Source organism: Polistes fuscatus, unplaced genomic scaffold (genome assembly GCF_010416935.1).
Source record: "Polistes fuscatus isolate 324 unplaced genomic scaffold, CU_Pfus_HIC Scaffold8, whole genome shotgun sequence".
NCBI lineage: Eukaryota > Metazoa > Arthropoda > Insecta > Hymenoptera > Vespidae > Polistes > Polistes fuscatus.
Genome location: NW_025113162.1, coordinates 8945069 through 8972505, shown reverse-complemented (window position 1 = coordinate 8972505; position 27437 = coordinate 8945069). Strand labels below are relative to the sequence as shown.

The window sequence follows — 27437 nt, the reverse complement described above, 5'->3', positions numbered from 1 at the left end:
TTGGGACAAATGTAAATCCCAAATTTGAAAAAATGATGTAAAAATTTCATTTTCTAGATCGTATATGCTTGTACGCATGACACGGTTAAAAAATTTGATATTCGTAAGTGTAGAATTATCAAAGAAAATGTAGATAATTTCCATTTGAAAATACGTTCGTTGAATAATGTTTTAATATTGGTTTTTGGTATTTATTTTCATTTGGTTGCCCCGCTTGGTTACGTAACGCGGATCATCGATAAGAGGCAGCGCGGGCTTTTCAAACGCGTGGGTCTGCTTTCACGTGACTCGAGAAAGTACGCGTGAATCGCAAACCCTTGTTCGGCTTACGTAAAAAGGGGATACCTCCTTCCACCCTGTATCTCCTTCCTTGTAATAAATCATTCCACCAGTTTGTGTCCGCTTTATCGTTGTTGGAACGATAAATTAATTAGCCATTATAGCCTTTTACGTAAGCCGTCAAGTTGATACGTATGCACGTCTACGATACGATTAACAAACGAATACCGTTTACCAATTTTACGAGATACAACGAATTTTAATAAAAACGTCAATGAACGTACAATTTTAATGAAGACCCAATCGTTTTAAGTTTTTCTCTTTGACAATGTACGTCATTTTTATAGAAAGAAGAAAAACACAAGTATTGTGGGTGGAGGAATATTGCGCGTTATGCGATTAATTGGAAAGCAATCGTTTAATGAATATAACGTCGTCGTTTGAGGATTTCATCGAAATGTTCTTATATACATACAGTTTTACGCAACTTTTCTCGATAGGGGAAAATTGTTGGAAGTTGAAATCGAATTAGAGCAAATCGTAAGTTTTTGTTAAAGTTTGAAAAGTATTTTCTTAAGATTTCAAGATTTCACAAAAATGAAATTGTGATAGCGCGTAAACAATACCCATCTTGTCCCTAAGCACTTTACTTTGATTACTTGTTTATCGAAAGCGATAAACCGAAACCGAACAAATAACTAGATTCGAGGAAAAGAGGAACACACCTAGCAATTATGAAATGATTTAACTCGAATACGAAAAAAGAGAAAATAAATGACGCTTGGATCATTGAAAGTTTCGATAATGGAAGACCAATCGCAAAAGGGTAATCGAGGACTAGAGATGGAGGGAGAATTCAACTCGGGGCGGGATGCGCGCCTGATGAATCTCGAGAACAGTTTGCGCGCGTACATTGACGCGTTACCATCTACATTTAAATATTTTTCTCTCTCTCTCTTTCTCATTTTTTATTTCTATATATTAATCTTTGTCATTAACTTCATCTCTCACGCATTCTTCGTCCCTTCGCGTCTCTTTCGATGAACGTTGAAAAATGTTGATCGGTACCGTCCTCCTCGTATCGTCTTACCGTCAACGTACCCGTCGCTCGTTGCAGGGCCATCGTGACACTTGAAAATTTCTCTTTCGGACGAAGGATCGCTCCTCGGTGAGTTTCTCCAAGTGCTCCTTAATAGAAATATTCGAAATCATTACGACAGATGAAAATTTTACTTAACCTATAGCAAAATAATATTTTTTCTTCATTTCAATTGATCATATTACTTATATTTACTTATATTACTTATTTTTTTCGGAAATTCCACTCGACTGATATGGAAAATCAATTACGCTAGCGAAGCGTGCTTATCCAATCTCGTAAGACGTAAAGTATCAGCGAAGAGAAGCCAGCTTTTCGACCTAATTTACGAAATAAACAAGGGGAAGCCGCGGAGAAGGTTTCCGATTGGACTCTAAATTCGAGCGATTGCGTTATATCATCCTTTTTCCAATTAGCCTTGTCGCTTTTGTCTCTTTTATCCGATAAAAACATCATTTTCCATATAGATACAATACTGCTTTCGTTCTAGAAGATTTAAAATATAATGAAAAATCGAAAGATCGAAAGATGAATTTTAGATCGTCGACCATCTTCTTGTTTCAATTTTGAAAGCGGAAAAATCAAAATCTCGATGATAGAGAAATATTCTCGATAATATATAATGCAAGCCTTCTCCCCCCTCTTTCTCCGTATTCCCCGATCATCGAAATTGAAATCGTTCTTCCGCATTTAATCGCTCGACCGCGAAAGACGGTTTTTGCAATCTATCGTTCGAGAAAATATGGTTCAAGGTATTTTTCGCTCCGCAGAAAAACTTATATTTCTGTACAATACTTATGTGCGCGCTTATACCACGCAACCCTCTTTACCGTTCTTTTTTTTTCTTTTTTCTTTGAGAATACGCGTACCTGCACTATGTTTTCTACTAATTAAGTACGCGTCAAGGGAATCTTGCTATTCTTCGAAAAGAATGAAACGAGCTCCGTGCTTGTTTGCAAAAAATGCCGTTTGTTTGCCGAAAAATAACATACCATATTATAATTATATGTAGGTATATATTACCGTAGGAAAAGCATTCATTTGAAATGAAACAAAGAAGCAGCCGAATCTTTCATACGTCAAAGAATAACATCATCGTCGGGATGTACGCGTGCGAGTTTGAAAATTGTACATTTTTATCGATCGTACGATATATCTTTGGTCGATTTTCGATGAAGCGTATCTATGTAAGTAACTTTGATCCCCGAACGCTTTTGTCTGCTCCGCGAGCAAACGAAAAACCTTGCTCGTACTTTTTCAATTTTTCAAGAATGGAAGTAGAATTAAAATGAACAATATCGTGCTTTCTCCATTCTGTTAAATTACATTTTTCATTTATTTTTTTGTTTCACGATTATTATAGTACTATTGGAATAGACGTAGACATTTTTATACGACAAACAATGAAATTGACAAATGTCATCGTAACGGTTTAATGAATTTGCTTATTGTTTTACGACAATCTCATCGGCACGAAATATTAACTGTATTACATGGGTATTATTTCAATATGTATTGCATTACTGATAAGTTTGTCGATTCATAACCGTATTAATTGGAGAAACATATTATGGTAATATTGGAAAGCGTTATTCTATGCGACGTCATGACCTTAATATTTGCGATACCGATAGATACTGATTCGCAATACCTCGATTATCATTACGAACATTTTCTCTAATATCAATATTATAATTTGGCTGCATCGTAGAGACTATGCAAACTTAATTTTCTAGGTATTAACCCATTTTCGAAAGTAACGGCGTTTTGATACGTGAGAAAGTTTACCGACGACGAATACCTGTAGGTACGTCAACAAATAATAATTGGGGAGGGTGTAAAGAACAGCTTATATAACGGACCAGAACTTTCCATCGAGTGGTTAAACTTTATAGTTTAATTTTTTCTTCAATTACGTTCAGAAAAATATTATTACGATACACGCGACGTTCTCGAAAATTGAACTCGAACAAAAGCTTTTCATCTCGATGAATTTCCTCGATCGATAGATCTAGGATTAACGCGTTGAATGGTACCTAATTTATGTTGCTTATATTACATGAATCGCTGCAAATTTGTTGGACAAGCTCATTTACAGTACTTTAGCTTAGCTTATCCCTACTGCTACTCTATCTGGTTTTTAGACTTTTTTCTTCTTTTCTTTACGTATTAGCTTTATATTCCCCTATTCTACGTGTATTATCCCTTTTTCATCCTCGTCTTTTCTTTGTCTCGTTTGAATTTATCCATTTTCCCTTTGGCGTTCAATGCTCCGCGACTCTCTCTCTCTCTCTCTCTCTCAGCGCAGTTAAATTTGTTTTTCGTATTTTCCCAAGGTTTTGAGCCGGTGGTTGATTGCAATTTCTTTACCTCTCTCTCTCTCTCTCTCTCTCTTTATCTATCTTTTTTCTTTCCGCCCCCTCTTTTTTACCTTTTACGTTTGCTTTTCCGTGTTTAGATTTGCCGTAGATTGTTTTTGCTATTTATTTCGGTTTGCAAAGATATGTACCCTCGTGGGTTTCCATCGATCGACGCATATTAATCGACCAAACGACGAGAACGCATTAGTGTAACGATTGCCTTTGATGCAATTAATATCAATATTGTGTTTCATTAAACGTTCGGTGTCAATTAGTTAGACGCAAACTCAAAATTCTTTGAGGAAAAACTTGAACGTTCGCGTCTTGGTATCGAGGTTCTTTCATTTGAAATGCGATCGAGTTTGGTACTCGAGGCATCGTACGTATACCCTCCTTTCATGGCACCGCAAATATTCTAAATATCCTATGCGAGGTTCGAATAAACGACTCCTCCTTCGAAGAATTCTCTTCCGACATGGCATATTCTACGAGCGTAAAATAGACGTATTAGCGAATCCTAAGCGTTATAGAGAAAGCAATTTCGTAGGTGGAAGCGGGATGCATTGTTAACTCGCGTCAAAGCTCCCGATTCCCTCCTTCCTTTTGACGGTACGCGCATACACTTGTGCAAGAAACATCATCTATCTCGCCCTTGTCGACGGATAAATACTCTTAGACTTAACAACTGACAGCTAGTCGAATCGCGTCGACAACGCGCCAATCTGCATTGTTTCATCCTCGAGCTAAGCGTTTTCCGAGATGTGAAATTGGTCATGACGTTAGTCGAGACATTTTCCTAGTCGTCAAAAACGACGAGATCAATTATTTGTCTTTGTATTTCTTCGAAAAATCCTATCTTTCGGATCGACCATTTAATTTGCATCTTACGCTAATTAGGAACGCCGTGAACACACATTCAATACCGCTGTTGCAAATTTCAATGAGCACGCGCGTACGCAGGCACGCACACGCGCACACACGAATCGCGAATAGCAATCTCGCAATTAATACCAAATTCATTTCAAATTTCTCTCGTACCAAGGATCCCTCGGAAGGGATTAAATAAGAACTCGATCCGTTTACTGTTTCAATCCGTTACTATTTTATTGATCGATAGAAAAAAACGAAAGTAAAAAGTTGTCCTCTTTTCGAAATTTAACGTAAATTTAGCGTTAACGTTGATTCGTCTCGTATCAAATATATTTAATGCGAGCCGTATATAATTTTTTCCAAATGTTAGCTTTATTTGAATAATCATCACTCATTTCACTCTCCTCGGATTATACGCGTACATTAACGGAATGTAAAATAGCTTTCCTTTATGACGTATCGCATTAGAGAGAAATGAATAATATTTTCCGTCAATAGCCAGTTACATTAGCCTTGGAACATGCGGAATCCTATGTTTGATGAAATTTTCGAGAGATAGCGAGGTACGCTATTTACCAAATTCAAATTCAACGCGTGATCCAAATGAGGAAGTTGGAACGACGTTATTCAAAAATTACCAAGATCCTAGAATTGAGCTTAGAATAAAAAGAAAAGCGATATCTTCCGTCGAGCTAAAAGAAAAATAATAATGAGAAAAAAGCGAAGAGGGGAAACCTTGTACGAGACTAAGGTGCATAACATAAGCAGGTTTAGCCGATTTCGGTATACTTCGATATACGAAGTGGAAGGACGTATATAAGGTCGTATGTAGCGGATTTTTAAGTACCTTTTATCACGGCCATTTCTACTTCTAACTTTAATATTAACATTCGAGCCGCCACCGCCGTTATTTAATTTTTTCATCCGGTATTAACAACGGTTCGATTAACGGCAAGATACCTTTGTACTAATTGAATTAATTTTGCAATCTTCTATTTCTCGCTGTTCGTTTTTCACGACTGCGGAAAAAGACCGATTAATGCGCGAAGGCGTTACGAGTGGTTACTTCGATGATAATGCATAACGATGATAAAGTGCTCGTACAAACGCTCATTACGTAAACAAATATATATTACGAATGAAAGCCAATAAAGGTACTAATTAATATAATAGATAGGAGAGACTAAATTATATAAAGTAGGGATATCGCCATTCTCTTTCCCTCTTCCTCGCTGATTTTGTAAATTAGCTCTTTTCGAAATAAAGGGTAAAAAGAATGAAGCGGCGATTAAGAAGAACGCTCTACACAGTTGTTGCTCGATTAACGGCGTGCTCGGGAATCTGTCAAAATAGTTGTATCCGATGTCGCGGCTGGCAGCGGTAGCTAAACAGCCGCCCTCGGTGTTGTCTCGTCTGCGTTTCCGCATCAGCACTTTTCCGTTTTTCCATCCACTCGTGGCGAAGGGTCTTAAGGAGTAGCCACTCCAGCATTTCCGATGGCCTACGCGACGACGTTCTACGCTGAAAATTGTGACCTACTAAAAAGGATGCCCTTGCCCCTTGGTTACCTTCGTGCCTCCTCTCTTCCTCCGATCGATCGTCCCATTTCCTCGCAAAAAAGCCGGCCACGAACGTACCTTAAATAGAAACGCGATTCTTCTTTCTTCCCTTTCTTCTTCTTTACATCGCCTCGAGTGGACGCCGAGATTTCCTTAAATCCTTCTAAAGCTGTTGCACTTTCCAGTTTGCATAATGTTTATAAACGAACCCGCGTCTCTCGAGTGAAACGACCTAATCGATGCACGTTCGCGTGCACCGTCGTGCACCGTGACATTGAACTTTCGCCGAGTAATGTCCATTTAACGATATTTTTATCTTTTCGATTACTCAGAATAGATACGCCTCTGTGTGAAATTTCATTCGTTCGCACGCGCGATCGTCGGTCGCATTCTCGATCTTACGCCTCCTGACGTGGATACGCGTACGCTGGAATGCGTAGGTATAGCATAGCTTTGACACCGTCCTGTAATATCCGACGCATACCGATACAACTAGGATAGGCAGCCAATAAAGTACAACGTTATAAGAATATATTAAGAAATAAGTCACGATTGATATTAACTTTGATCGGAAAACGAAAACGAAGCTACAGAGTACTTCTATCTTTCGCGCTATCTTTTTATCCTTTCATCTTCTCATTACACTCGTTCGTACGATATTCTACATATATATTTATATAATACTATGAAAAGATGAAAAGGAAAGATTCAGCAAAGCATCTTTCTCTTGGGATGTACAAAATAAGAAGAAAGGAGGACAATGCGATATATTAGATAAAAGCGTTTGAAATCTTTGGCAGTTGTCCAGCGGGACGCCTGGATATTCATTTTTGTATTCATTTTTACTTTTCTCCACGCAGAGGATCCCACGAATATTACGATTGAAATCCGTGGATTACACTCTCTGCCGGAAATCGGTTCTAAATACGATCTCTTTTAACTTATACGATACTTTCGTTTGCGACATTTTTTAACTCATCCTGCCAAACGGTTATAAACCCTTTGGATTATTGTATTTTATATTTTTTTTTATCAAGATTAATCAATCATCTAAAACCTTCTCGTTCGCATTATCTTAACGACCATAACAACCGATTTAGACAGCTATGGCGGAAACGGTAATTGTCTGCTACATAATCGTCAATAACATTTCTATATCAATTACGTAACTTACAAAGGGCTTCGAAGCATTCAAGGTTGGTTCGCGCGTCTGATCGATAAATAGCTATGTCGCGTTCAATGCAATAAACTTTCTCTATTCGCATAAGCTTTTCCGATATCTATAACGCTAATCGTATCGTCGTTACGATTTTTATCGCGTTTCTCAAAAATAGATCGAATACGTAACGTTGAAATACGATCGGAGAGGAAAGACTAGTCGTTCTGGTTGTAATCGTTTGTTCTCAGCGTTACTCGGACTTTGCTTAGAAAGTTCGCGCTTTAGGTCGACGTCGAAGTTAGTCGAGAATCACTTTTCGAAAGATCGAACGAAAAAATGATGATTACCTTCGTTGTACAAATTATTATACAAATAATAATAATCTAAAGAATGAAAATACTTAGGCATGAACGTCGAATAAATCCACTTACTTACAATTAAATATATACGGGTGGCTATAAAAGAAGAAAATCTTACCGTACTTTGAGGAAAAAAGAATATTAGAATATTACGGTTAGGCAATATCCTGGTAACGAGGGTGCTCGAGGGAGATCGCTCGGTCGAACATGATTACTCGGCTATTTTTTTTACTCGAACGATGATGTACAGTGAGTGTCACTAAAAATCGTACATTGTTACGTTTACTAGATTTTTCTTTCAAAACTATTCATATAATATGCTTACCCATTAAAGTCAAAAATAAAAGTAAGAATAATATAAAGTACATTTTCGTTCAGATATTTCATCGGATGAAAAATTTCAACTCAAAGTCATCACTAGCCAGGAACGTTAAAACGTTTAACGTTCTAAAACGTAAAACGTTTTAATTGTTAATTAATCGAAAAAAATATATATTGTAATCTAAAAAGAAGAATTTATCTTCCAAAGTACCTTCCTCTTCGAAATCCACCGTTAGACTGGCTCCGTTGTTCTCTATGAAAGTTTTTTATTAAATGTTGTTTACATGGTTATTCGTAATAAATAAAAATTAAGATTATAACGTTATAATTTTAGTATCTTTTTCATTTTTACGTAATCGTTTCAACAAAGGTATATTGGTTTTAATGTTCCTGCGCAGTGATGACTTCGAGAGGGTGGGGTAAAATTTTCGTCTAATAAAATATCACGTCGAAATTATTCAATATTCAAAGTATTTTAATAAGTTATGTAATGTTTAAACCAATGCATATGCGTTAACAAAATCTTAAATATAAGTAGAATACATTAGAATATTAAAACGATTGTTAATTAATCAAAAAATATGTATATTGTAATCTAAAAATATGGATTTACCTCTCGATGTACCTTCCTCTTCGAAATCAAACAATAGACTGAGTCATTAGTCCTCTGTGAAAGTACTTTTATCAAACGTTGTTTATATGACTTTCCATAAAAGGAAATGTTATTGATTTCGAGTATTATGTACGTTAGACATACGCGACCGGTCGAAAGTCACATAAACAACATTGAATAAAAGAACTTTCACAGGGAAGAACAAAGCCAGTCTAACGGCGGATTTCGAAGAGGACGGTGCTCCAAACATATACTCCGTGCTTTTTAACAACAATACACATTTCTTTCGATTAATTAACAATTATTTTAATACTCTAATGTACGTTACTTATATTTAAGACTGTTTAAGAGTATATACATTTGTATAAACAATATATACCTATTAACATACTTTTATATTAAATAATTTCGATTTGATATTCTATTAGACGAAAACTTTACCCCACCCTCTCGAAGTCATCACTGCGCAGGAACAATAAAACCAATATACCTTTGTTAAAACGATTACATAAAAATGAAAAATATGCTGAAATCGGAACGTTATAATCTTAATTTCTATTTATTACGAATAATATTCTCTTTACACACATGCGCGACTTTTGGAAAATCATATAAACGACATTTAATTAAAAAACTTTCATAAAGAACAACGGAGCCAGTCTAACGGTGGATTTCGAAGAGGAAGATACTTTAAAAGGTAAATCCTTCTTTTTAGATTACAATACATATTTTTTTCGATTATTTAACAATCATTTAAATTATGTCTAATACAGTACTGTAGACTTATTAATATTTCGGATTTTTTTAACGTTTTTGGTTAGTAACAACTTTGAATTGAAATTTTTCAATATATTCCGATGATATATCTCGAGTTTATGAGCTCTATTGTTACCTAACGTATACGATGAAATCTGAAAATCGTAAGAATAATTTAGAAATAATGTTTATGAGCGCATGTACGTTATTATTATTATTATTATTATTAGCCGGTGTTATGAGATCTAAGGCCTCATTGCTGCAAATACCAAATCCTGCCAATGTTCCCATCCCTAAGCAAGATCCCTCCATTCGCGACCCTCGTACCCCATTTTGTTCAGATCTATACTAAAATTATCTTCCCACCTATATACATCTTGGTCTATTCAATGGTCTTTCTCGATTAGGTTTACCACTTACGATTACTATTTTATACGCGTCACGTGACCTGCTCATCTTAATTCCAACTTTAATAGTATCCGTTAATTGCGCAATAATATAGTTGTCGAAATTCTATCTTTTTTCTCGTCGTCGATGATTTTTCGAATACCCAAAATTTGTTCTCGTCCTGTAACATAAAGACTATCTCTGTAAGATAAGCTAATCGTTTCGTATGCGCGCAGTTGCTTAAAAATCGATGACATAATCGTGCATAATGTAACGTATAATAATGCAACGTGTGGCGCTTCGGTTTCGGCTATATGTAAGAGAAACTTGACAAGACGAAGCAGTATCGTACGAGCTTCCAATTGGGAAAGAAAAATAAAAGCGGTGCCTGCATCATCTTTGACTTAAATCTATCTAGTCATACACCCTTTCGTTTAGCTCTCTTCCAATTAAGAAACTTGCTCCCCTACTATTTGCTATATATAGTATATACAAAGGTATATGGTTCACCGCAGAAATGCGAAAATGATTGGAAAATCGATAGATTACGAGTTTGTTCGAAACGTGAGACGAATATCGATAACGCCAGAGTAAAAGTTCGGAGAATTTGAGAGAACGGATATTACGTCTTAAGATCTGGGAAGGGGGGGCAACGCGCCTAATTATTTTAATCGATGCTTCGAAAGGTGTACCGGAAGGTGTACCCCGATCGCTTGTAATTTCGATCTTTCGGAATTCGAACGATAACGATTCGGCCAGAAGGTAACGCTTTACACGCTCGAACAAATACGTAAAAAATCGGTGTATTGCAATTGCGCGAAAGTTCAAATCGATTTTCATAAAAAAAAAAGAATATATTTAAAATACAGTAATAAAAATTCGTTCATACTAAATGCGAGTATTCGCGAAGCGTGAAAAACATAAATGCATCGTACAATTGTTAAAGGAAAAGTACGTTTTTATATTTTTTTGTATCGTAATGGTATTAGTAAAACTCGTAGGGCAAATTGTACATTTTGTATTCTAATGTCGATATCGATTCATCAACCGGCTTTATATCTCCTTTTGTTTCAGATCTCGAAATTATCCAGAGAAAAATTCGATACGAGACTATACTAATATTCGAATCGTTGACTTTCTCGCGAAAGGAAATATTTTTCAAGAAGAGAATAAAAATGAAATAAACTTAGTAAACGTGTTATGCTCGCCGACTCTGCGGAGAAGTATAAGACGATAAAACATAATAGAAAAGTGACATATTTCATTCGCAAATTAGTATTTTTGTAATCGTTGACTGAAAAGCAAGAAGATGCAGGTGCCTAGCGGAAGAGACCGAACGGACATGGACAAATAAAGAAAAAATGGATGGCCTCGATGCGAGAGGAAACAGCAAGGATCTCTGCGAAAAACAGTACTTACATTTTACGGCACCGCACGGAGGTAAGGTTCGTAGGAAACGTAGAAAGGGATGGACAACGAGTAGATCCATTTTGTCGTTTGCTTCTATTTTGTAGAACTGTGGTGCAATCCTGTCTGGGATTTGTTGCTTTGTTGGCCAGCTACGAAAGCTCTCGACACGGCCAGGGAAAGATGCCCATCCGTAGACGGGTTCGATACGACGAGTAAGTAACTCCCGCTGATGGTTTCCATATAAATGAAAATGACGAAAGTCATTGAAAATAGTTCGTCCACGTGGGATTTGTAGTTCGGTAATAGGTTACGCTCCGACATACGCGGCACAGGAATAACGCAAATTTCAACGTAACTCTTGTTTCATTCGACTCGAACGAGGATAGAGTCCGTGTTTGTCGTCGACTTTGGCCCCTGGAGGACCCCTTGCGTCAACTGAGAACCACCACCCTGTGCTCGAATTTCTCCAGAGAGAAAGAGAGAAAGAGAGATTAAAGGATGAAGCTCGCGATATATTTCGAACAAAGAATAACAGAACGATTCCATGGAAAAGGGATATAGGGGAAGAAGAAATGAAATTGTTTCCTTCGTCATATCCGACCTACAAAATTGTTACGTAAATAATAAAAGCTATTACTTTCTCGATCGCGACGCGTTGATTTCTGCTTGGCCAGGCGAAACAGAAGGAGATTTTTTCTTTTTTTTCCTTTGCGCCAGTAGGAAAGTTCCAACAAATTTATCGAACCGAATCGGACAGAATGGAAAACGAATAGGGAGAAACAAGGGTCTTACAACGAAACTCATAAGTTGTTTCCGCGCCCCGCTATGTATGACTTCGATTTCACAGTCGTCTCCCAGCTCTTTCAAAGTACATTTCGTCGTTGCTGACAAAGACAAATCAATCGGACAACCTAATATAGTTCCATTTGCATTCGTCCAGCATACTCGAGCTACGAATGCAAATTTCCTGAGAGCGCGTGCATTTGCGGCGAGGTCAACGCATGAATCGAACCCGATGCCAAGAAAAATATATATTTTATGTTACACCCTGTCGAAGCTATTCCGTTAGAGCAAAATCATCGATTTATCGGGATTCGCGCGTCGAGGAATCGTGCATCGGAGCGAAAATGAACTCGGTCCAACGGACGCGTCTACGAATGCACTTCCGATGCAACGACCAAGATCCGACCAATTGCGACACTCCCTTTTATCTTTTTCCCTTTCCTCTTTAAGGAAGCGATTTGCGACGATTTCGCGGAAAAGATCTTCCCGTCGGGAAAGTATTCTTCGGGAAAATATTCTTCTCCAAAGCTCGAGAGACTAAAACGACTCTACGCGACGCGGAAGATATATATCTACGTCTAATGCACAACTTTTTTCTCCTTTACCTCGGTTAAAGCGAAATATTATATATCTCGTTCGCACGCTTACGTGGCAGTTTCCGTCTCCGCCCTAACTTTTGCGAGAACGCTTAAAATTGATTTATTCGCGTTCGCCTTTTTACTCGAATCGTATTGTTCGTACTTTCAGAATTCGTGGAGAAGAAATGTGGCTACAACGGACGATGGGAAGGACAAAATGGAAGTTTCAGCGGCGGGGAGTCGGATCACGGATGGGCAAATTACACGACCTGCATGACACCGGAAATGCTTCGCATTCACGAAAAGGTTTATACGAATACGCAAGAAGGAGAGGTAAGAAATATCTAACATTGTCATTTTCATAGAATTTGAGCTTCCATTCGCTTCGACGGACAAAAATAAGCTTGTTAAATCAGACGTTACGACGACATATATAACAAGATTTGACGATTGGAAAAGTCAGGACGAAGGGCTGTCGACGGGATCGTATAATCGATTATTTTCATTTGACGCGTTGATTCGAACAAGAGTAAATCGATCCCATCCGTCGAACGAAAGACCTTGCTGACGTACTTTTTACTCGACGTACTAGAGAACCGAATCTCTAGATTTCTCATCGTTAAAAGTAAATGCTAGTCGTCACCCTATTCCGCGACTCTACTCTTTAGAGTAGAAAAGTTTATGCAAAAAATAAGAACAAGGCGAGCAACTTTCTACCTTATAATATCCTTCGAGACGTAGGAAGAAGTTTTTCGAAGGATTCGGTATATTATTTGAAAGAAATAACATCTGGCATCCAAGTTTGAAAAGAGCAAGGTCTACGTACGCGCATCTTCTGAAATCAATTTCCAAACGATTACGTCGGATAGAAAGGAGGTACGCAGTTGTCGCGCCAGCAAAATTGCGAATAAATATAAATGATCATATTTTCATTACGAATTCGATGTAAAAATCTACGTCGCCGTGTTTCCAAAAGCGTAGACGACTATTAAAATCGAGTCAAAGTATAATACTTTTATGCATTCAAGTTGGATGGCGTAGAAAAAGCATATTTAAAAGCTCGCATTCGTTCGAATTCGAAGCGGGAAAGGGGGCCGGAGGAAACGAGATGCGAGCGATGTTTACTCTCGTTCTTCTATTTGCGAATCATCTTATTTTTGATGTTTATTTAAAAAGCCGTTGTTTGCGATCCTCTGCTCGAAGGAAAATCTATCGGATAGAAGTAACGATAAGTTAGAGATAGGGTCTTAAAAAGATTCGATTTCGCGTCAATTTTCTCGTGTTTGCCATACGACAGAATCTATCAATGTGTTTTTCCCTGTTTATAACTGTGAACTAATGAACCGTTTTTACTGTCACCTCGATCAATTGTCGCTGGAATATAATAACGTATTAAGGTACTGTCGGAAAATCAATTTCAGCTATGCTCTCGATTATTCAAATAGCTCTAAAAAAGAAGAAAAGGTCGAAACTTCGGTCTTATTACGATATCCAATATTTATATAATAAAGTAACGAGCCGATGACGAGCCGTTAAAACAACATTCGGATCAACTAATTGAAACTAATGCATTGTTTTATTTTTGCGAGAGGAAAATGAAACGTTCCCTTGCTTTCAGATGAAAATGGACATTGCCGAAAAAACGCGCACCCTCGAATTCGTCGGATTGAGCATATCGTTGGTGGCTTTGCTCGCTTCTTTGGCTATTTTTTGTCGATTCAGGTAAGTTTCTAACGAAAGGGAAACTGCGCTCGATGTGACACCGATGCATCCTACTCGTTAGCTATAATCGTGTTAACGGAAATGAAATGAAGTACTACGTACATCTGCCTGCATTGAAATACGGTTAGGTCCTTGAGGAACACCAGAACGAGGATACACAAGAACCTGTTCGTTGCCATGGTTGTCCAAGTTTTAATAAGATTGACTTTGTATATAGACATCGAACTTTTGAGGAGAAAAGTACACAGCCCGCAACGTGGTATAGGAAATACCGTGAGTCATTAACTCGAAATTCGATTGACGCGAGATGGTTAGAGCCCGGTACCATTCACGCTTTTGCTTCTTTCGCAGCCGTTTCTTTGCGAGGCTAGTTACGTTTTCTTGGAGTACGCGAAGACCGCCATGTTCATGTGGATGTTCATCGAGGGTCTCTTCCTTCACAACATGGTCACCGGTGAGTAGAGTTTCGCGAAACCGAATCTAATGGTATCGATAACATATGCACTTTTCAATACAGACGCGAATGCCCGAGTTTTTGCCGTAATATCTCCGACGTCGTTCCAACGATTTTATTTACTTTTCAACTTTTGTTCGCGATGATCCTCTTTCGCTGGCTCGGAAAGAAAGCTTCGTTTACCATTTTGCCGTGACGCTCGTGAAAAATAATCCGTAAAAAAAAGAACAAAAAAATTCGAACGAAAGAAGAGGGTTGTACTCCGAGAAGAACAACTTCCCATGAATGTTAAACGGGCCATTTGCATCCGTTAACGAACGCATCCGCTTTGTTCGCTTTGACCCCACTTTATTTTTTCATCAAGAACAAGTGGTGTCCCTTTACGAAGCTGTTGCCTTTTCTCTTTTTTTACGAGAAACGGGAGCTTACGATAAGACTTTGCGGATGCGTTTCGTAAAAGAACAACATTTTTTTGTTCCTGGTCAACATCATGCGCGTGTTGTGTGTGAAGCTACGGCAAAGTCATACCAGCGAGATTGAAAAAATTCTGTAAGCTTTAACCGAGTCGAATTAAATAGATCGTAATGTCAACGACGAATAAACCACTTCATTTCGTGTATTCGGTCGACGAACGAAAGGAACGAATTCATCGCAATCGCTAAAATTGCTAAAATTGCTATTTTCAATTCCAATAGCTTATTACTTCTCGCAATTGTTTGTAGATATTTCATCGTAGACGTTCGTCGACAGGAATATAAGGAAAAAGTTTGTCGATCGATCGCGTACTAGTATTTCGCTTTTATACTTTTCAGAAAAGCTGCGAGAGCAGCCGTGTTTTTATTGCCCTTGTTGGGTATCTCCAACATCTTATTCATGATCGAAGCACCGCTGGACAACGTAAAGAAATTTGCGTTGTGGTCGTACTCGACGCACTTTCTTACGTCTTTCCAGGGCCTCTTTATCGCGACTCTCTATTGCTTTCTCAACGGCGAGGTAAGATTTTTTAGAAATTACTTTTCTTTCGCGAATAGACGTTTTTCGAAACAATGGACGAAACATTTGAAATGTTCGAGTAAAGAAGGAACTTGTTAGCGGAGAACTGTAGAATTTATTCTCTCCCTTTTTTTTTCCTACTCTCTCGAAGTAATTAGCATTAAAATCAGATTGGAGAGATTGGCAAAGTTTGGAGCATTCGTTGGCAAGTTAAGCGCCATAGTTAAAATATGATCGCGTGGCTGGAATGTAGGCGATCGACACGCTTAAATAGAAACGCATCTCGAGTTTCGTAGCGAATAGAATAGAGCGGACAAAGCACTCTCTCTCTCTCTCTCTCACTCGTTCGCGCAGCTAGAGGAAAATCAGGAAAGTCATTAAAACGCGCGCGCGCTACGCGAGTAAGGATCGTTAACGACACGTACATGGGATATACGTGTATATGGACTTCTTGTCTAGCGCGAAATTGCGGTCAAAACTTATGCACCGTATGGGTATTATAACTCCGGGATTTATTCATCGAGAAACGTTCTTAATACCATTTGTTACGTTGACAGGTGAGACTGGCTCTAGACAAGACTATCACCGTCTATCTTTCCCTAAGAGGAACGGATTTTCAAGCTAGAAGACAGTCGGCTTACAGCGGTTGTCAGCCTTATCGAATAACCTCGGGTAAGTATCCCTAACGCGTTTCGATCGGTTATGGAAATTCTACATTCCCTTCGACGTTGCAGAACGGCGTTCCGACTATGGCAGTTCTTGCGAATCTTCGACATCGAAAAATAAATCTCGCGCTAAAACATCCCCTAGAGCCATCGAACATCCAGCGATGCCTTTGAGCTCGACGACGACCACTGCAACGACGACGACGACGACGACGACGACGACGACGACGACGACGACCACCACCACCACGACCACCGCGACCACCACGAGCACGAGCACGACCACGGATAACGAGCAACCTTCGAGCAAACCAGATTACACGATCACCGTCGAAACGCCTATCGTCCAATCTAGATGCATCGAGTATGGTGTAATAAGATTCGAGGCTAACTCGATAAAATTGAAATGAATCGCTTGGTAATGCAATATTTCTATATTGTTTGGCACAAGTTGAGCAAGTTTCTCGTTCGCGATCTCCAAATAAAAATCCGAAAGAACGCAATGAGTGATCGTGATCGATTAAAAAACAAAAAACTATATAGAAAATTTGTGAAAATATGTAGATCGAACGTAGACGGACGAGTGGGATATTGAATAATTGCACGCGTGTATACATACCTATATTATAATATATATATATATATTTAATATTAATAATATAAATATAAATACGTTCGATGAAACGGCCTGCGAGAGATTCATTATTTGTCAAAGAATCCGCATACGTATACCACCTATACGTATCGCACCGAAGCGTCATCCAACGATAAGATCGTTATCAAGGAATTACAGCGAGTTCTTTTTTCTTCTAGTGTGCGTATATGTCATATAATTTATATGTGCACCCACGTAGAAATGAGAAATAGTATTGTCGAATGTATGAACTGTCCGGTGAAAGATGATTTGGCATTTTATAAATATTTCAAATGAGGATATCAGTGCGCTTGATAAAGAAGATAAGAAGAAATATCGATTAAATATTAAATGTTATTAATAAGCTTTTTCGAGGCACGTATGTAGAAGAGACGCACACCGATGCTAACGCTTCGAAAAAATATCTTGCCAATTCGATTCGCGGCACGTCAATTTCGATGATAACTAAACTAACCATCTTGACTTATGCTCGTTAAAATATGACATTTAAAAGTGAAATTCAAATATACAAAACTTTGATTAATTGCCGAGAGCGGATGGAAATCGATTGCGAGAGGAGCGTCTATTGCGTATCTATTATTATATTATAGCGTTCAATCTGCATATTATGAAAAAGTTGCCTGGCAAAAGTGTCCTTATATCGTTTAGAAAAATCAATGTGACGATTAGTGTGAGAGAATCATTTAGAAACAGACATTACCATGAAAAATTGATTGTTTTGCATTGTACATACGAATTTACTCGGTTAAAAAATGATGCGTCCGTCGCATAATCGTCCTTTTCGTCTCCTCTCTCTCTCTCTCTCTTTCTTTGACGCAGTTGGCACCTGCTTAAACATTACGCGATTTACGAATCGTACATTCGATTAGAGATTTGCATCGAAATTGTAAGTGCTCGCGCGTTTAAGTTATTATTAAGAAATGATCAATATCGTTTGTTTCTCGAGTCTTTGTAAAATCGATACTCGTCGATTGTTAATAAAAATCTGAAAAAGCCGTGCACGCGTAAAAAGCTTGGCTCTTGGTCCATTTGTCATTCGAAAATATGAATAAAAGAATCGAAAGAAATATGACGAGAGGTGAGATTGATACGCATTCGAAAATACACGTATTTAAATATATACATATTTTCAGAAAAATGATTTTATTACGATAAAAAGACACAAAAGTAGCGACAAGGTATAGGAACCTTTCTACGTATATCCTTTTACATGTACCTTCCTGAAAAAAAACATTCTTTTTTTCTTTAGCGTTTCGTTTTCTAATAGCGACAAGTGCATTCGAAATCGCAAGCTCGAACGTTCTCGTATTTTGTATTCGCTACGATAGTTATAGTTATAGTTCGTAGAATCGGAGGAACGCTAAATTGTTGTACATAGAAACTTATACGAGGACGGACTTATCGACTCCTTAACGTTAAATATTAATGCTAAGATTACTCGATTCGTCGTCGATGTTCGTCGAAACGAGCAATCGTATTGAATTCGATCGATTTAACGGTGAGTATTTTTTTCTTGTCAATAACGCGAGAATATATTAATTAATAGATTATCTTAATGAGATAATTAAGATATTTTAATGAAATGATATTCTAAGTCGAGAAGACTATCACAGATACGTTCTCAGAGACTAATTAAAGAGTATTGTCTTAGTTGTCCATAGTATATCGGTCGATTACGGTAATCAGAACTCGTCGTGGAAGCTTTTCTCGGTGTCGACCATTTTACTGCACAAAAAAAGATCGGTCTTGCTCAAAACCTCCGAGAGATTTAATTTCCCGTCGAGATTTGTATCCGAGAGGCTGATCAAATGTTGGGCTTCTTGAATCGCGTGCCTTGGATTCCGTGGATCGATATACATCTACAAAAAAGAAGAGGAAGAAGAAGAAGAGAAAGTAAGAACAGGGGAGAAATGCGATCGAGTAGAGAGAGGAAAAACCGACCAAGAGTTCGGTACGATCCGCCTTTCCGTTTTTATTTCTATCGATGAGATAACGGAACTCCTTTCGCCTATCGGTGCTACCGCCGACCGTTTGATGCCGATCCTCGTTGAGTTCCAGGCCGACACCTTCGGACGGCAAATCCGAAAATTCATCCTCCGTCAATTGCTCGTCTCCGTCGCGATCTGCGCGAATAAAAATATAATAAATAATCCTCGTCAGTCGTGTCGTCGATGGATCGAATTTGATTAACAAATCGGATTACCAAATTTCTCAAAAAGATCCTCCACCATTTGCAAAAGTGCCCCGTGACTGCTCTCCGGATGAGTAAAGGCCAAAAACTCGTCCAGGGTCAATTTCTCCGGATCGTTCCTCGCCGCGTCCGTCCATCTCGCTCTGTCTCTCATGATACTCTCCTTCAAGGTTCTCGACATCTCCTTGTGCCTCTTGTCGTGCGACCTAACGTAACTCTCTGGGAAACCGTGCGATCGTAGAAAGTGCGCGTGGTATTCTTCCCAGGAAACTTTGCCTAGACGAGAGAGAACGTAGAAAAAAGGGAAGGATAACCTAAGTAAGAACGAAGTCTCGTCCAAGCTATTCCTTACCGTTTCTCGGATTATTGTCGATGGCAGTGAAGAGACCGACGTTCTCTTGTACAGCGCGACGAATGTGTTCCGTGATCTTATTGTGAATCCATTTGGCCAGTTCTTGGATATCCAACAGTTGATTTTCGTCGACGTCCGCCCTTCGAAAAATGTCCTCCAACAAACTTTTCGGATCCTCGCGATTTTCCATTTCCTCTACCTCCCTTATAGTCTCTTCGTCCCTTCGATCGAGCCCTACGTTCTCGTAACGATTTCGTACCTTCTTTTCGGTCGCCGTCTCCAGTTCGATGAAGAGACTCTCGATCGCGGAACCTTCCTTGTCTCCGTCGTCGTGCTTCGAGATGGATCCCGAACTTCTCAGAGGTACGTTCTTCTTGTACCAGATGATTAAAAAAGAAACGTATAACACGAGTGGTACCAAAATGGTCCATCGTAAGAGCCTAAGCCATGGCATTATTAACTGGACGACGAGCTAAGCGTCTTTTCGATGCGTCCTTTCGATATGTCTACTTGAAATGTCAATCCAATTCATTACGGTCGATCGGAACTCGATGCTCGATATTTCCTTCGCTTATCTTTCCAAATAGAAAACGATGTCACGAACGGATTCACCGAGCGAGCGACGCAATTAACGAGCCATTAATGCTGGCCAATTAATCGGCCACTTTGTTGTTTCTTTCGGTCGGAAATGGCACGCGAGCGCGTTCTCTGATGGAACGCATGGTACGACTTTAGGAAGGAGACTCCAGCGTACGGCGGCAGGCAGGCAGCTCGCTCGTATTGATCCACTTTCACTCCTTCTCCCTCTCCACGAGCGAGTTTTCGCAGACGTACCTTATGTCGACGCACAGGTGCTCCTGCCCCTGCCTCTATTCCTACTTTTTCTTTTCTGTGATGGATGATGAAATAATCAAGAAAATACTCTTGATCGTACATTTATTCAACAAACTAACATACATCAACAAATCTTGACAGTTAAAAGCTCGTTCGTTAAATCAAATCATTAGGATAACACGAAAAGAACAAATCCATCAATGGACAAGCAAAGTCTACCCTTTAATACTTGTATTTTTGTTTTTCCTTAGTCTATTTTTTTGACATAAAAGTATGTAGTCTTAAAAACTGATCGTGAAAATTCTATTTTTTTCGATATCAAATGTACAATTATATAAAGAGGATAAGAGGAGGAAGCTTGCTTGTTCTCTTTTTCTCGCAGTAATATTAAAATTCTTCAGCGAAAATAAAAGGAAAATGTAAGGAAATTTTGTCGGTAGTTTTTTTTCTCGTCTGCTAGGCAAGACGTTTTAAATAACACCGATGATAATAATAACTATAACAGAGTAATAATATGTAATAATAATAATAATATAGCGATACAACGACGAAATTAGTCAGCGAAAAATATAATAATATTAAAGTAGCTGTCACACGCGCAAAAGCTGAAGAAACGATCGATCGACTTAAATCTATTCGTACAACCGTTTCGTTTGAAGATATAGTCTACTTGTTAGATGATACACTTATCTTTTAACGTTATCGCGAGAGTTAATTAGATCTTTCGGGTTATAACGAGTTACGACTCGATAAATTCGTAAAATCTTGCGCGATACGGATCCAACGCAGTCCAGCTGACCGTGTTTCGCGATCGAGAAAATCTCTATAAATAATATCCGTACGCGTATAAGATCGCATTAAACCTTTCGCATTAAAGTTCCTAACGAGACGATCACTTTGGACTTTTTCGAGCGTCCGCTTTCTCGTCGTCGAGTTCCAGGCCAAAGTTTACAACCCCTTGAACGTTGTTCTTGTTCGCTCGTCTCTTCGTTCGCAAACGAATTATGGCTGCTACCGGAGGACTGAGAAGATCTTGATCGAGTTCGGCCGGATTTTGTAAGCCGGTTAGGAGACTGATCGCGAAACCCAGTACCAACGTCAGGATACAACCGATAGCGCTGTACCAAAGATAGCTCGTCTATCCAAAGAGAAAAAGAAAGAAACGATAAAAGTTTGTCTCGGAACGAGGAAACTTCGTCTGCTTACCCTATAAATGGAAGAAATCTCGTAATATTCATTTTCCTCCGTAAGACTCGTCGCTGCGATTGTCGGCTCGGCCTTAGTGTCGTTTAAGCAGAGACAGTCTTTTATCGAGAGAGGTTTATTCTCGAGATTAATGTGACCATTGATAATCGCTACTTGAGCTCCTAAACCGATCCACAGAATTATTAGGAGGCTGGTAATGGACCCTAACATGGCCCCCTTGGCGTTAGCCCACGGTACGAACATGCCCAAAGAGAATAATCCCAGGGTAACTCCGCCCACCATACCATTGAACGACAAAGCCACCTAAAGATGATCGTACATCGATTGATCGTACATCGATTGATCGTACATCGATTGATCGTGCGCGTTCAAGACTTAGTTACCTGGAGAACGCTGCCGAGTTGTTCCACGACGAAGACGAGAGCGAAACTAAGGACGCCAAAAAATATACTGATCCACCTGGCGTAAATTGCTCCCTTGCGCCCGGGTAATTCCATCTTGAAAAGTCCTTGCAGAACATCTTCGCACGTGATCGCAGCCAAAGAGTTCAAAGCACTCGCGACCGTTCTAAATGCGTTAACAAATGTATAATAGTAACTTTGAGTGTTGCCTATATATTAAATGTCATTCGATTCCAATATGCTAACCCCAAGGATGCTGCAAAGATACCAGCGACGAAGAAACCGGGCATACCGCGAAGGCTTCCCAAAAAATTCATCACGTATAGGGGCAGTATTTGATCGGAACCGCTTATGTAATGGGCCGAAAGCGGATCGCAGTCTTTGTAAACGCTATAAAGTACCATGCCCGTTAAAAAATTGATCGTGTATATTATGATCATTCCGAAACTGGATACCCACAAAGCCCTGAAAAGGCAATCGTATGAACAATCGTATGAACAATCGTATGCAGTCGCATGCGAAAGCGAATGAAACTTACGTTCTGGCTTGAGAGATGCTTGAAACGCTGAGATATTTTTGGACGGAAGCCTGATTACTGCAATACATGGTGGTCCAGTAGAAAGTACCCCCAACGACGACGCTCCAGAAGCTGTGTCGTACCGTTGGACTTGGATCCATATTGAAGATCTCTATCCTTCCGCTTATTCGATTGTCTTCCCAGACCAATGAAATTCCGCCTGCCCAAGAGATGCCTAAGCCGACTATGAGGAAGAGAGATCCTAGGAGAACGGCTGCTTGAAACGTGTCGGCCATTATGACCGCCTTCATACCACCCTAAATACATAGCGTCCGAACATCTCTCTCTCTCTCTCTCTCTCTCTCTCTCTCTTTTTCTCTTTCTCTTTCTCTTTCTCTTTCTGTTTCTCTTTAATATCTATGAAAAATTATGAAATAAACCTTATACCAACCTGCGAGGCGTAAAATATGCAGACAAAATAGACTAGAGTAACAGCTATGTAAGTATTAAGGCCTGTGACTGTATAAAAAAGGAGAAAAGGAGAAAAAAGTATTAATACGTGTCATGTCGTGATTAGAAAAAAAAGCTAATATAAAAGGAAAGTTACCGTGACTTAGTACCCCCAACGACGCCGCTCCAGAAGCTGTGTCGTACCGTTGGACTTGCGATCCATATTGAAGATCTCTATCCTTCCGCTTATCGATTGTCTTCCCAGACCAATGAAATTCCGCCTGCCCAAGAGAATGCCTAAGCCGACTATGAGGAAGAGAGATCCTAGGAGAACGGCTGCTTGAAACGTGTCGGCCATTATGACCGCCTTCTACTACCACCCCTAAATACATAGCGTCCGACATCTCTCTCTCTTCTCTCTCTCTCTCTCTTTTTCTCTTTTCTTTTCTCTTTCTCTTTCTGTTTCTCTTTAATATCTATGAAAAATTATGAAATCAACCTTATACCAACCTGCGGCGCGAAACATGCAGCCAAAATCGACTAGCAGTAACAGCTATGTAAGTATTAAGGCCTGTGACTGTATAAAAAAGGAGAAAAGGAGAAAAAGTATTAATACGTTGTCATGTCGTGATTAGAAAAAAAAGCTAATATTAAAAGGAAAGTTACCGTGACTTAGAGCTAACGCCGGAGCGTAGACAGCAACGGACGTATAAAAAATCATTTGAAGCATGTATAATCCGCTTGCGAGTAATCTACAATGTCGATCGAAGCGTAAATTCAAGTACTCGTAGCTGGAGGTCAATCTGAGCTTCATATAAACTGGCAAATAGAGATAAGAAGTGATCGGTACCACTAAAATAAAGGCCAGGCACGTCATCCAAAACTGAGTGCCCTAAAAACACGAAGAAGAAGAAGAAGAAGAATTTTCGATTGGCAGTAGCAAAGAAATTAGTAAATACCTACCTGAGCGTACATCTCGGCAGGATTTCCAAGGAGTTCGATGGCCGTGATAAAACTCGCGGCTAGGGACATGGCCATAGGGAAGGTACCCATGGTGGAACCCCCGAGAAGAAAATCCTCGCTGGTTTCTTGTTTCTTCGCAAAGAAACCGTAGAAGGTGCCTATCATGCAGGAGATGAGTAGCATCGAGCAGAGTACCGCGTAATCGGCCCAGGAAAAGTAATAGAGTAAGAAGGGTCGATCTTCCTCGCAATTCTCCTCTTCTACGACTCGTCGTTGCTCCGCCGAGGAAGCCGACAGAAAGAAGAACAGCGCGAACAGCCGTGGTCGCATTTCGTCTAATCTCTGTCGAACCAACCATTCGATATCACAAGCTTTTCTTCTCTACTTCTCTATTTTTTGATTTCATTTTACATTAGAGCGTACCGCCTACGTTGAAAAACCTTGACTTTGAGTTCCTAGTTACGCGTCACCGATCAAATAATAATTAATTAACGCGATTCATCATAACTCGAATCATTAGAAGGCGTCCGAGCTTACGCATTCCTAAAGAAGATGCTTTTACGAGATGCACTTTGACATACCGGTTACGGAGATTACTCCGAGCGTTAGATTCGTCAGCTTCATTTAAAGACCTTTATTTGCATGCGCGAAACGGTTAGTAGGTCGAAGCAGAAAAGCAAATAATAATTCAAAGTAATTTGGATTATCGGAAAACGATGAACGATCTTTATTGCGTCAATAAAGAAAAGGCTAATAGAAACGGATAGGTCTATCGGGAATCGAACGCGTAAATTGGCGGTAGATCTTTTAGACGCGTCTCAATTGATCCTTATACTTGACATCGGTCAGCCTTGATCTTGTCACGATTTAATCAACGGCGATTCGATCGATTTTGATTTACGTAATTATCGAACAAACGGGAAACGCATTTCTACATGTTTCTAGATATTTTCCAAAGAGAAAACATTATTATCGGATAATGCACCGTTCGGCCTTGTTGGAAGAACAAAATCTTGATCATCGCGATGAATCGTTTAACGAGCCGAGTCGGAGATAGAGCTCTCTAGCTAAAACCAGTTATTACTCTCCTCTCTTTTCAACAATTAATCAACGATCTATGCTAATATTCATTCGTTTTTCTGCATTTCGCAAGATGCAACCTCGATAACCGATTTAATAATATTAATAATAAAGGTAAATGTGACGTACCTTTTGTCTGTCAAGAAGAAGAAGAAGAAGAAGCAACGATTCAGCTTGCGCGAGGATAAACGCGGAAGGATTTTAGTCGCGCGTGCCGAGCAAAAACGTACGAAATTGCAATTGTATGATCTTGCTCGTTTTCCTGACGTAACGCATATATGTATACGAAATAGGAACTTTCGGTCAAAATTTGTACCTTTAATTTTTGTCAACGAAACGATTAATACGATGGCGCATGCTACCGCTTTGGTTAAAACAACGAAGGATATTCTAATCTCCTAGGGATAGATCGAACGTTCATAATTTAGCGACGAGTAAAGGAAGAAGGAAAAAGGAAGAAACCGCGAAACGCGTTCGGAGTCGCGGGTGTCGAGCGGATTAAACTGAGAACGGTTTTAAGACTGGTCGTTTTAATTGTCATGTGAGCGCCTTTATACGTTGCATCCCCTTCTACCCATATAAAGTATGTGTGCGTGTGCGTGTGTGTGTGTGTGTGCAGCATCGATAGTATATCGTAACGACGCTCGTAAATAATAATTATTACGACTCTTCCGTGACAAGTAGCGATGAAAGAAGCCGGATTTGACGATTTTCAGAATAGTAAACGTAGCTAACAATAAGTTTAACTCTCTTCCCACTTGGTTACGCGCTGCCCTCTCTGTGTCTCGTGTCGATCGGACATAGGAAAGAAATAGAAGCGATAGCGACCCTAATGACGCAATCTAAAACCACTTACTTTTTACTTTATTTTCATATTTCCGATGAAAATCCTGACACCGAATTCGTTAAATTGTTCGATTCGTTGGATAATTCTCGTCCGTCGCATAAGGCTCGCGTAATAATCGGTTAATGATATAAACTAAAAGACGCGTACAGAGAGAGGGAGTGGTGCATACATAGACGACGCGTAATTCAATGCATAATTCGATGCACGTGTTTGCGTCATATAATTTCGATTTGAACGCGCTACGTACCCAACATCGTCGGATCGTCTTCGTGGCGATATATCGATACAGGTAAACAGCGTTTGCGTAAACAGACCTATCCTAAATCTCGGGAACAATCGTATTAGAGGAGGTATTTGTCGTCTTCGAAGAAAGGCAAACGTGCTTTTCAAATTTCAACATTGACAATTTAAAAGTAACACTCGCAAAGGGTTGCGCCTCGCGCCGAAGCACATTTACACGAGCAACAATTCAATTTCTAACTTTTGTTCTTCTTCGTGTAGAAGCCGGTATCAACTTAGGTACTCTAAAGTTCAATAGAGAAGCGCGATGTAACCGGTAAAAATCCGAACGAAGCGAAGAGTAATCGAGTAACAAATTAAATTTCACATTGATTTTCGTATCGAATCGATTTAGGAAGAACCAAACGAACTCACCCCTTTTTCGGAAAGAGTAAGAATATCTACTATGGAACTCTTGTACGTTGACGACTCGCATAAATAAACGCATCCGTGAAAAACTCTAATAGAATATATCTATTCGATATTTCAAGACGATGAAAAAAAATATTTTTCTCGCTCGAGAAAATATATTTACATTCTCGGCAATGATCAATAGATAGAGGAGTAAGATTGCGAGAGCAAACAGGACTAACGACGATCGTCTAAAAGCACAACAAACAGAGCGAAGGATCCTGTCAGATAGATAGAGAGAGAGATAGATAGATAAAGAGAAAGAGAGGCGAGATTTCTCTTCGATGTCTACGTCGTCTTGTCGTCGTAATGAAATTAAGCGCGAGCGATGAAGATAAATTTTCGATTGACGAATCGAAATGGTCACAGCCAAGGGGGAAGGGCCAGAGAAGATAGGAAAAGGAGATACAGGCATTGAGGTAAAATCACCTCGATGACTAACGTAAAAGACGAAGGCGAAGAAATATGCGACTCGGATGCGGTAACGTCTTAATTAATTAATTGCTTGCTCAGCTAACGAATATGGTCCGTCCTACGAATGGAAAATATGTCCGAGTGTCGCTGTCATTCTTGACCATTGTCTTTCAGTGGAAAAATAATTAAAAAGGGCTCTGGCCCGATCGGACTGCGGCAGCTTGTATAAATTGAAACTGGTTTCAACCGACCGGCGGTGGTTCGATCCAGTGACAAGGCGATGAATCGGATCGGCACCACCCATCATTCTTGACAACTTTTTAGGACTAACATATTTTCTCTTGTCCAATTTTATCTAGAAAAAAGCATCTTCTTGTTCGCTAATTCTTATTCTAATTTCTTTTTAAGGATAGGATTTATGGTATAACAATTGTGCAAACTTTGATCACGTAAAATTGATTTAATTTTAA

At 39.3% G+C, this 27437-nt stretch overlaps 3 protein-coding genes across 4 annotated transcripts; 1 reads left to right on the top strand and 2 right to left on the bottom strand.

Annotated features, from left to right (window-relative positions):
- Positions 1-1167: 1167 nt before the first annotated feature.
- Positions 1168-18089, top strand: LOC122525010 (PDF receptor). Its single transcript, XM_043647540.1, has 12 exons — positions 1168-1447; positions 10837-11202; positions 11277-11384; positions 12703-12866; positions 14152-14255; positions 14384-14528; positions 14607-14709; positions 14773-14795; positions 15170-15258; positions 15522-15702; positions 16260-16374; positions 16437-18089. Exons 2-12 carry the CDS (start codon positions 11124-11126, stop codon positions 16775-16777), a joined length of 1452 nt encoding a protein of 483 aa, XP_043503475.1. The 5' UTR covers positions 1168-1447; positions 10837-11123; the 3' UTR covers positions 16778-18089.
- Positions 18090-18148: 59 nt separating this feature from the next.
- On the bottom strand, positions 18149-20380 carry LOC122525091 (45 kDa calcium-binding protein). Its single transcript, XM_043647702.1, has 4 exons — positions 19566-20380; positions 19226-19489; positions 18964-19145; positions 18149-18881 (listed from the first exon to the last, which is right to left on the bottom strand). Exons 1-4 carry the CDS (start codon positions 20017-20019, stop codon positions 18705-18707), a joined length of 1077 nt encoding a protein of 358 aa, XP_043503637.1. The 5' UTR covers positions 20020-20380; the 3' UTR covers positions 18149-18704.
- A 104-nt stretch (positions 20381-20484) lies between these two features.
- LOC122525089 (sodium-coupled monocarboxylate transporter 1-like) lies at positions 20485-25298 on the bottom strand. 2 transcript variants are annotated; one of them, XM_043647698.1, is made up of 9 exons: positions 25146-25298; positions 23937-24278; positions 23640-23865; positions 22975-23042; positions 22545-22840; positions 22253-22471; positions 21989-22172; positions 21606-21908; positions 20485-21537 (listed from the first exon to the last, which is right to left on the bottom strand). In XM_043647698.1, exons 2-9 carry the CDS (start codon positions 24264-24266, stop codon positions 21292-21294), a joined length of 1872 nt encoding a protein of 623 aa, XP_043503633.1. In that variant the 5' UTR covers positions 24267-24278; positions 25146-25298; the 3' UTR covers positions 20485-21291. The 2 variants fall into 2 exon arrangements, with proteins under 2 accessions (XP_043503633.1, XP_043503634.1); XM_043647699.1 differs by lacking the exon at positions 25146-25298 and adding an exon at positions 24360-24927.
- Positions 25299-27437: the final 2139 nt, after the last annotated feature.

What these genes read in the sequence shown, in the direction of transcription:
- LOC122525010 (XM_043647540.1), top strand. Translation starts at nt 11,124, where the DNA reads ATGGATGGCCTCGATGCGAGAGGAAACAGCAAGGATCTCTGCGAAAAA. An exon ending in TTTTACGGCACCGCACGGAG is followed by an intron (nt 11,203 to 11,276) that starts GTAAGGTTCGTA and finishes TCTATTTTGTAG; the next exon opens with AACTGTGGTGCAATCCTGTC. An exon ending in AACGTGGTATAGGAAATACC is followed by an intron (nt 14,529 to 14,606) that starts GTGAGTCATTAA and finishes CTTCTTTCGCAG; the next exon opens with CCGTTTCTTTGCGAGGCTAG.
- LOC122525091 (XM_043647702.1), bottom strand. Translation starts at nt 20,019, where the DNA reads ATGCCATGGCTTAGGCTCTTACGATGGACCATTTTGGTACCACTCGTG. An exon ending in GGATCTTTTTGAGAAATTTG is followed by an intron (nt 19,146 to 19,225) that starts GTAATCCGATTT and finishes TTATTCGCGCAG; the next exon opens with ATCGCGACGGAGACGAGCAA. An exon ending in CGGATCGTACCGAACTCTTG is followed by an intron (nt 18,882 to 18,963) that starts GTCGGTTTTTCC and finishes TCTTTTTTGTAG; the next exon opens with ATGTATATCGATCCACGGAA.
- LOC122525089 (XM_043647698.1), bottom strand. Translation starts at nt 24,266, where the DNA reads ATGCGACCACGGCTGTTCGCGCTGTTCTTCTTTCTGTCGGCTTCCTCG. An exon ending in AGCATCTCTCAAGCCAGAAC is followed by an intron (nt 22,472 to 22,544) that starts GTAAGTTTCATT and finishes TTGCCTTTTCAG; the next exon opens with GGCTTTGTGGGTATCCAGTT. An exon ending in ATCTTTGCAGCATCCTTGGG is followed by an intron (nt 22,173 to 22,252) that starts GTTAGCATATTG and finishes TAACGCATTTAG; the next exon opens with AACGGTCGCGAGTGCTTTGA.